Source organism: Cupressus sempervirens, chromosome 3 (genome assembly GCF_028749045.1).
Source record: "Cupressus sempervirens isolate cs-2001-9-10 chromosome 3, ASM2874904v1, whole genome shotgun sequence".
Taxonomy (NCBI): Eukaryota; Viridiplantae; Streptophyta; class Pinopsida; order Cupressales; family Cupressaceae; genus Cupressus; species Cupressus sempervirens.
The window spans coordinates 620,809,815-620,819,545 of record NC_143120.1 but is presented as its reverse complement, the minus strand read 5'-3'; the positions used below and the strand labels follow the sequence as shown (position 1 = coordinate 620,819,545).

General features: G+C 35.0%; 1 protein-coding gene across 4 annotated transcripts in view; it reads left to right on the top strand.

Moving 5' to 3' along the window:
• Positions 1 to 1,648: 1,648 nt before the first annotated feature.
• LOC149568196 (N(6)-adenosine-methyltransferase MT-A70-like) overlaps positions 1,649 to 9,731 on the top strand; it is a 35,982-nt gene continuing 27,899 nt past the window's right edge. The window contains exons 1-7 of one of the 4 annotated variants that reach the window (XM_089821201.1): positions 1,820 to 2,720; positions 2,998 to 3,058; positions 3,363 to 4,670; positions 4,825 to 4,923; positions 5,157 to 5,240; positions 5,343 to 5,686; positions 5,874 to 6,090. In XM_089821201.1, the coding sequence (XP_089677327.1) occupies positions 3,384 to 4,670; positions 4,825 to 4,923; positions 5,157 to 5,240; positions 5,343 to 5,686; positions 5,874 to 6,090 (2,031 nt within the window). In that variant the 5' untranslated portion in view covers positions 1,820 to 2,720; positions 2,998 to 3,058; positions 3,363 to 3,383. Of the gene's footprint in view, positions 1,768 to 1,819; positions 2,721 to 2,937; positions 3,059 to 3,362; positions 4,671 to 4,824; positions 4,924 to 5,156; positions 5,241 to 5,342; positions 5,687 to 5,873; positions 6,091 to 9,731 lie in introns of those variants that run through there. The other 3 variants (XM_089821200.1, XM_089821199.1, XM_089821198.1) reach the window with 3 other exon arrangements.

Below are 9,731 nucleotides of genomic sequence, written 5' to 3'. Positions count from 1 at the left end.
AAATTAATAAGGAAGATTTGACAAGCCTTTGCGAGTAGTGTGGTTTAGAGTACAAGGTATTGCTAACTTTTATTAGAAACCTATTTGAGTCATCTTTTTCATTAAATGAGAATCTTGCATGATGCTTTGCTTTTAAATGCATTTTTCCAATTTCAGGAGAAGAAACTTAGGGCTTTAGAATCTCAACCAAAAAATACGCTCTTTCTGGTTAATATTCCATCAAATGTGAAAGAACATGATCTTTCAACTAAAGAGGTAAATGACTGGTATTTGTCTTGTCTATTCAAGGTTTAGCATGTGTTTAAATTATCAGTAAGCTTGTATATATGTTTTATTTGCCTTTAGTTGAAGTAATGCTGTTTGTTGGGTGTGCTTTTGTGGTTGTAAATTTTGAACAGCAAATGACTGTTTATTTATTGTTTTATATCACTTTTGTTATTTATTCATATACTAGGTCAAGTCTGTGTATGTTCTGTATATACTATTTAACTTTTTGGTTTTAATTAACTTTTTAGCAAAGCAATGTGTGTTGCATTCAGTCCTCTTGTTGGACACTTGCATTGTTGATTTACATGAGCTCCACAACAAACCAAGACTTGAAAGAACTATGCTATATAGAACAAGTTATGTAACAACAGCTTTGGAAACTTTATTCCACATTTTATGAGCCTGTAGAAAATGATAACATACAAGGACATTGCAGCTGAAGATGCATGTCTTCTTTGATTAATTGGCTGAAAACTGTTGTAGAGAATTATGCAAATTTGTCACTTTCAAATTAAAAAGTCTTGATTATCATGTAATGTTATTTAGCTGAAAAGAAAATATTTTCCACAAGCTGGAGCATGAACAAAAGTTTGTGTAAATCATGGATAAGTTCACCATACATACAAACTGGAAAATGCTTATAAGAGAAAAATAACTATTTATTGAATTGTGCTTTTGGTTTTTGTGATTGCAGCTGAAGATGCATATGTTTTCTTGATTAATTGGCTGAAAACTGCTCTAGAGAACTATGCAAATCTGTCACTTTGAAATTAAAAAGTCTTGATTATCATGTGGAGTCCATAGCATTACTATACCTTCTCTATTCATTGTAGGTTGGTTATTTGTCAGTACAGGTTTAGCTTATGATGTTTCCAGCCAACATAAGCATCAACATCTTTCACTTTGAAATTAACAAGTCTTGATTATCATGTGGAGTCCATTTATTAATGATTGCAACACTTCATGAACACAACAACAGTACCCGTACCATTCATGAACACCAACACTTTTTCTGGCCAACATAAGCATCAGCGTCAAGAATATAGAAACTATCCAACAAAGAATGTTGCATATAATTGCTTCAGATTAACAGTTTTTATGTTCATTCCCCTATAACCAATCCCATAGCTCTGTGCTACATGCAATTTTTATGTTCCTGAATATTCATCTTGTAATTAAATATATCATTTTAAAAAAAGGGTTTGTTGTATACATGTCAACAAATATCTTGCATCTGAAAAACTGCCACCTTGTAATTAAATATATCATTCTAATTGAATATAGTCAATAAATATCTTTGTTATAATAAATGCATGGTAAATCTTCTTCATATTCTTTAATTTTAATTTGCTATTTAAAGTTAGCTTGCTACTATAACACTACAGTTTTCAAAGGCAGGAACTCTGGCGCAAGCGCCCCTTTATTTTTTTCTCCGGCCTCAAAATAGTGTTCGCGGCTTAAATTTTATATGAATTCAAATCGAATGCATGTTTTCAGAAGGTATGTTATGGTTTTTATTTCTTATTTTTGCGATATGTTTGAATGTAGTGTGGCTTGGTAACTGAATTCAATTGAGGACGTGACCAGATTTGGTGCAAGTTCCAACCGTCGGCGTTTCTTGGGAGATGGGCTACATATTCCTTCAATTTGAATAGAGAATCTCTAGCGGGTGAACAAATGCATTGCAATGAAGGTTGCAGACCTATGCAATCGTCCCGTGGAGGAATACCGCTGCTGGGAAAAGTTCTGATGAATTATATCTAGAACTGGAATTTTAAGGACATCTGCTTTTAAAATTTTAAGGGTGAATGTGGTTTTTAGGGCTTTACCGAGGAGACACCTCTTGTCAAAGACAATTAAATTTTTTCCATTTACCTTAAATATTGTTCAAACTTTTCTACTCTTCAATTTTTTGTCTGCTGAGAAAGCTCGGGGTAAACTGGAATTCGGGCCTCGCGAATAATCTCAGTGGTAAACCTTAATTTTGGCCTTGTGAACAATCTCAGAGTGAACTTGAATGTTGGACACGTAACCAAGTCCAGTGATAAATTTGAACTTTACTATCTGCTCATGGCCTAGATGGTTGTACTCCCCGAATTAAAAACATATTTACAAATTTGTTGCCATTCAGCCCAGAAAAGCTCCCTCGATAATAAACTTGGTGCCACAAACTTCCAGATTTATTTCTTTCTTTAATGTCAGTGGAAACACTTTTGCAAATAAAATTGTTTCTCATAAAATTAGTGGAAAAACTGATTTTCTCGGTTTCCTGGATCAGTATGTCAGAGGTGTGATGGGCTATATCTTAAAGGAAAACTAGGAGCAGCTCTCCCTTGCATTGAAATGGACTCTTACTGCATAGACTTATTGCAGGTTATGAGTCAAACATCAAATATCCTACTGTTATCGGTGTCTAGGCCGTTACTTCGGGACGATATAGCTTAAAATTTAGGGTGAGCGGAATTTTTCCATTAATAATCAGAATCTCTTAAATATTGTAGGTCCTTTTTATCTTGTTTCATAGCATTTTATATTGGTTATGGAGAATGTCTTCGTTTTTAATGTCAAGCCTGAGAACAAGTAACTCAAATCTGTTCTTCCTTAAATAGGAGCAAGAGTTTGTTATTATTACAAATCTAGTTTTTGACATGATTCCGTTTGTTCTTGAAGGTTACCTTCTTAAATTGGATTGACAATTCGAATGACATGCTGCCCTTACATTTTCTGCAGTGTGATTTCATCTGAAGTGAGGCCTATTGCAAACCTCAGCCCGACTTTGAATTTTTGGAAAGTGATTCCATGCCTCGACTTTGACTTTTAAAGCATTTCCTCTTTAGATTTGTTCTCTATTGGTTGCTTTTTTTTCTATCTCGGTTTTTGTCTCTGTAGAAGATGCACTAGGTGCTCCCATTGTGTGCTTTTTGGAACATGTACTCTATTCAGTCTCGTCAAATTCATGGCCGCAAATGACAGTCATATCTACATTAAACTAAAATAAACTATGCTATTTTCCTTTGGATTTTGTTCTCATTTAGTCATTTTATTTATATTAAGCTTACCTTGGTCTGATATGCCAGTATTTTGTTTGTAAGCAGGCTGTGATGGTGTAAGCAGACATGCAAATTGAAGGAAATGAGGAACTGATCTCTCTGAAGGAGAGAATCCCAAAGTTGATAAAGCGCATTGAAAATAGGTGTGCTGTTCTGGATGAGCTTGTCTATGAACTCAATAATCTTGTACCTAATCTTGCAAGTACTTTGGACCTTTCTCTAAAGGTAATTTCTGCCTTTAAGGGAGAAGATCAAAATAAGAGGGCAAGGTCACGCAAGCGCCATTATGGAGGTTCTGGCTCAAACTCAGGGGATTCATCTAGTGCTAAAGCGTTATTTACAGTTGGTGGTTTGTCTCATTCTGATGACAGATATGGTTTCTCAAAAGCGGATCTTGTTAGGGGTAGTGATGAAGCAGACATTAGATCTTGGCTGCTTAGGTTGGATGATAGAACTGATGGTGAGAAGGGAGGAGATTCACTCCGAGGAGACGATGAAGGCAATGCTTTGCATCCTAGAGCTCTTAATATTGCTAAAGTCATGGTTGCTGCAATCTTACTTGAGCGCACACCATTCGTGCCCCTTGACTCTGCTGCAATCCTCAGGAAATTGGAAAATGAATATTGCACTCCTGCTGAGAAAAAGAGCCTGATTAAACTGGGCGGAGAATTTGGGGCTATTGCAGCCGTGGAAAAAGCTTTGAAAGCATTCACAAATGAAAATACTGGAGTAGAGTTGGAAGATTTTGCAGTTGGTGGTAAAAATAGAATAATGATTTTGGGAGTTGATCAAAACCGCCTGGCAAAGGAATTCCCTGAAGCACCACGGCTACTAAGTACTAGAAGAATTGATGTTGCAAATATCATGGGTGTTGTTCCAGCACCTGGAACTTCTGGAGGAGTTGATTTAAGAAGAGTAAAGTCTGGTATGAGTCCAGGCATTCCAAGGCCAGATATGTGGCTGGGATCCGGGGAACCTCACCCACAAGGTCTTCCTGGCATGCCAGTTGCAGGACCACCAATGTGTCCAGGGGGCAATCCCATGGCAATGATGGGGTCAAGAGGTGGACCTAGACCCATGGGTATGATGGGATTGCGTGGACCTGTTGTAATGCCTGCACAAGGGATAGAATTTAGTGGTCTTCCTCCTATTCAGAGGCCACCCATGGCACAATCACCTGGTTTAGTCCCTCTCACATCATCAAAACAGAGGACAGAGGAAGCTGACATGAAGGATATTGAAGCATTGCTTAACAAGAAGTCATTCAGGGAGATGCAAAAATCAAAAACTGATGAAGAACTTTATGATCTTATTCACCGTCCAACTGCAAGAGAAACTGCCCTTGCTGCGAAGGTAAGCTTCTCTTTCTCCTTGTACCAGTGAATGAAAGAGAAGCTAGATGTAAAAAATGGCATTGTATTTGCATTTTCAAGATTTTCTTTCCGTATTGATACATTTGCTCATTGCTTCGTACTGTCTTTGTACATCCGGGTCTTTTGTTTTACAGTTCAAATCTAAAGGAGGCACACAGCTGAAGGAGTACTGCAAGGCTTTAACAAAGGAAGACTGTAGAAGACAAAGGTGCTCCATTGTTGCATGTGAGAAGGTTGTTTACAGATACACTTATCCATAGATTGGAATCTTGTATCACTCATGCATATGAAAGGCTTGTCTAGTGTAAATAGCCGTGTGTTTCTGGATTCAATTATGTTTACAGATACACTTATCCATATATTGGAATCTTGTATCACTCATGAACAATTTATTTGCTTCGGCGTTTCCGATCATACTAAATGATCCATCATACACTAATGTATACATTGTGCCTTGTTTCCACAGGTTCACTTCAGGCGGATTATTGCCTTACACACTGATAGTAGTTTGGGTGATTGCTCATTTCTAGACACTTGTCGACACATGAAGGTAAGTGATTTTGTTACGTTAATTTGATTATATCTATATTGTAGATGTAGTGACATAATTTTGACTATTTTAGATCTTTGACACCTGTTTGCATGATCGTAGACATGCAAGTATGTGCACTATGAGCTGGATCCAACTCCAGATGCAGGCATTATGATTGGTATTACTAGTGTTCAACCACAAAAACCATTACGTGCAGAATATTGTTCAGAAGTTGAACTTGGGGAATCACAGTGGATCAACTGTGACATACGCAATTTCAGAATGGATATTTTGGGCCAGTTTGGAGTTATTATGGCAGATCCACCATGGGATATTCACATGGAGTTACCATATGGTACAATGGCTGATGATGAAATGAGGAATTTGAATGTGCCTAGCTTGCAGACTGATGGTCTTATTTTCCTCTGGGTCACTGGACGTGCAATGGAACTTGGGCGAGAGTGGTATCTCCCTCTCTTCTGTTAACTGAAACTTTGTTATCTCATGCATGCTAGTTAATGTGAATTGGTTGTTTTTGAGTCCTGAAATTTTAAGAAAAAGAGAACTAGAAGCATGTATGCTGTTGCAGTTCATTTGTCTGTGTGAAAGGCCTAAATGGTTTGATCCTCTATTTTGATATTGATGATCAAGTCTTGAGCTATGGGGTTATCGCCGCGTTGAAGAGCTCATTTGGGTAAAGACAAATCAACTTCAGAGAATCATTAGAACCGGAAGAACTGGCCACTGGTTGAATCATAGTAAAGAACATTGTCTTGTTGGTATCAAGGGAATTCCAGAAGTGAATCGTAACATTGACACAGATGTTATTGTTTCTGAGGTCCGTGAGACAAGCCGAAAGCCAGATGAGGTAATTTACAAGCACTTGCACCTACTAAATAATTCAAGAATATAAATGTTCTAAAATCATTTTGGCACAAAAGCTGTGTAACAAATTATTGAAAATGTCACATCTATTGTAGCTTCTAATATGCATGACACAACCATCAATTTATGTAAACATGATATATTTATTCTATAGTTAGTCTCCTACATTGTTGTGATGTAAAAAGTAAATACAATGGTATGATGGTAGAAACAACAAAAATTGCATTAACACATGTATGTACGATTGATTTTTAAAAAAAATATACTTTGAATTTGCATGAAATTTTTTGCTTGTGTTGAGACTTTTCTCACTTTTAGACCATAATTCCCCTTTCTGGATTGCCCTAATTTTTGCTCTAGAATCACAAATTCCATTAAAATAAGAATTGTAACATGGCCAAAGATAAAGTAAAGCACTTAAAATGCCTTTTAACAAGGTAAATCCTCATTTAGGTCCTGCAATCACCAAATAAGAGACAAATGTTTATATGTATATAAACTAAGTATATTGTTAATAAAAAGGTATACACAACCCTAGTCTAGAGATTAAGTAGCAATATATAATGCACATGAAAGAAGCCCACTTATAGCGTTAAACACCCATATGGACTATCCTTTACAAATAGTGCCCTTGTATGATGTGACCCACGTCCATTCCACCGTAGGTCTTATCTATTGCCATTGTATGATGTAGCCCTAAGTTACCAGTATGGGTACGGGCATGGATACGGATACGTGGGTACGGCAACTTTTTGGAAAGGGGGTTTGGTTACGTCTATACAAATAACATATAAAAATCATAAATATATATATACATATGCATTTGTACAACTTGAAAAGTAGAAACAAAAGTTACAAAACTAAAAAGTTAATTTCATTTATTAAAATAAAATAAAAATATCTTAATCCACAATTAGTATAAAAATAAATATTTTCACTTAATAAATTACAATATCAAAACTAAAACTATATTATTAAATTTGAATACATAATAATAAACATAAATACATTTAAATTTTTAATTTTATTTTTATAAATTAATGTATAAATAATTTGATAAAGTTTATAAAAAAGAGATCTCTAATTTTGAACGGACTTGCAGTTCCGTTGTTGGTAATTTGTAAATAGGTTTCTGTGGTGCGTCGAAGTAAAACTTTTCGCGCGTTAAAGAAAATGTTTTTGAGCGGGCAATGTAATTTTTTTTATGAGGATTTCATTTCGACCAGGGTTCTCTCTACTGCTTGAAATGTGCTGAAGTATCTTTTGGTGAAACTCTTCTTAAACGATACCCTATATTTTTCGATCACTGTTTCTAGCTCCTGAATCTTCCTTCTGTTTCCATTTCCTGCCGTGGATACTTTATCAAAGCAATGTGCAATGTATTTTTTGTGATTTCCGAAGAGAAATAGACAATCTTTATTCCATACGAATTTGAACGATTTTTTAGAACTTTATCAGAATTTGCCGAACTTCGAATTTCATACATAATGTTCGACGAATCCTGTGACTAAGGTCAGCACCCAGATTCGAAGTCAAATTGCCATGTCAAAATAAAAAAAACGACCGGACTCAGGTTGCAAAAGGCACATATGTTTTAGGATTTTAAAAACGGAACCCAACTTGATTCCACAAGGTTTTTTGAACGATTATGATTCTGATACGTACCGTACCAGAATCTGAAGGAAAATAGGGGAGTACTGGTAACTTAGATGTAGTCTATGCCAATTCCACCGCAAGCCTTACCCAGTGCCTTTGTGTGATGTAACACTGTCCATTCTACCATAGGACTTAACCATCTTGTGGGGTAATAACACATCATGTTCTAAGTCACATGTTCTTACATGGCTAATCATTACAGATTTATTAAATATATTAATATATATTCTAGTCCTGGTTAATTGGTTAAGGCGTCTGTTTTATTTATATGACATAATTCTAGTCCTAGAATCAGTTTGTGATCAGTATAATAAATTGTATATTTCTGGAGAGACTTGTATATATCATATTCATATATTTATATCATATACTATTTCATATTTGTCTGTACATTTTAGTAATACCCAGGCATATATGATCAGAAGAACATGTAAAATGGCATATACACAAATCAGAAACACATTAGTTTAATGCTACACAGGCATAAAATGTTTAATATCAAATGACATACCTTTATAATCTACCTTTGGTTCAGAAGTTACATTCTCCTTTTCTCTATCTGATCGATGCTACTATAGAATTCTGACTTTTCCTTGTTGGCTATACTTCTGTCAACATCGTGTGCTTATAATTCAGGCTTTCATTGACTATTGGATACCTTTGCTGTGCACAACCCTCTTCTCTTAATTGGAAACTTTATATCTATTATATTGCTAACTGAACTTGAGTTTGCCCTGAACTAAAGGGTTATTAGAATATTATAATGTTTCTTTAATGGTCATCTTAATTAGTCCTTAGTTTATTTAGTAGTTTCTATTTCCGTCCTTAGTTCATGATTGATTCTTTTAGAAACATTGTCTTTGTAAATCTATATAAGGAGCTTTCATCTCCTTGGTTAAATACAATTACAACAACATCGGTTTATCATAACATGGTATTAGAGCAGGTCGATGGGATTTCATAAAATTTGGCAGATTTTTTAAGAAAAAGAGCCTCTCTTGATTTGGAAGTTTTTCTAGAAATTTTCTTTTCAATTTTTAGAAATAAAATCATTAGAGGTATTTTATGAAACTTTTGTAGTTCATCTTTGAGGTTTTTTCTTGGAAATCGCAACCCTGGTTTTGATCTGGCGAAGCAAAAGTCTCTGATTTTTTAGGGTTGCATGTTCTTGCATGTTGCTGGTTTACCATGCGAAGTCTCATGTTTTGCCACCCTTAAAAACTTTTGTTGGGTTTTCAAATATTGTTCCCTTAAAAAATTTATGATGAGTTTTCATAATTTTTTCTCTTAAAAAAATTATGATGGGTTTTTATAAATTTTTCCCTTAAAAACTTTATGATGGGTTTTCATTTTTTTCTACTTAAAATTTTTTGATGGGTTTTCATAATTTTTCCCTTGAAATGTTTTTTGATGGGTTTTCATAATTTTTTCCCTTGAAAAATTTTCTGATGGGTTTTCATATTTTTTCCCTCAAAAAAAATTTGTGATTCTATAATTCGCAAAGTTGTGTGGGATTCCTTGGTGGGTTTTTAATTTTTTCCTAAAAAATTTAAAATTATCTATTGGGTTTTACCGTTTTTCTTAGAAAATGAAGTTTTGTATTCTATTATTTGTGTCGCTTGATTCTCTTTGGTTTAGATTGATTTGTCATCTCAAAAATCATATTGGGTTTTGATCAATATTTCACCTCAAAAATTGTCTTGGATTTTTGTCATTTTTTTTTCCTAAAAAATCATGGCTTTTTGCAGTCTCTTTTGGGGCTTCATGTTCATTTGCAAAGTTTGGAGGGGTTTTTTAGCTGTTCTCAGTGTTTGTCCCTATCTCCAAGGTTTTTGTTGATTTTTCTCCTAAAAAATCATGGCTTTTTGCAGTCTCTTTTGGGCCTTCATGCTCATTTGCAAAGGTTGGAGGGGTTGGCCATTTTTTAGCTATTCTTGGTGTTTGTCTCTGTCTCCAAGGAAGAGAAGC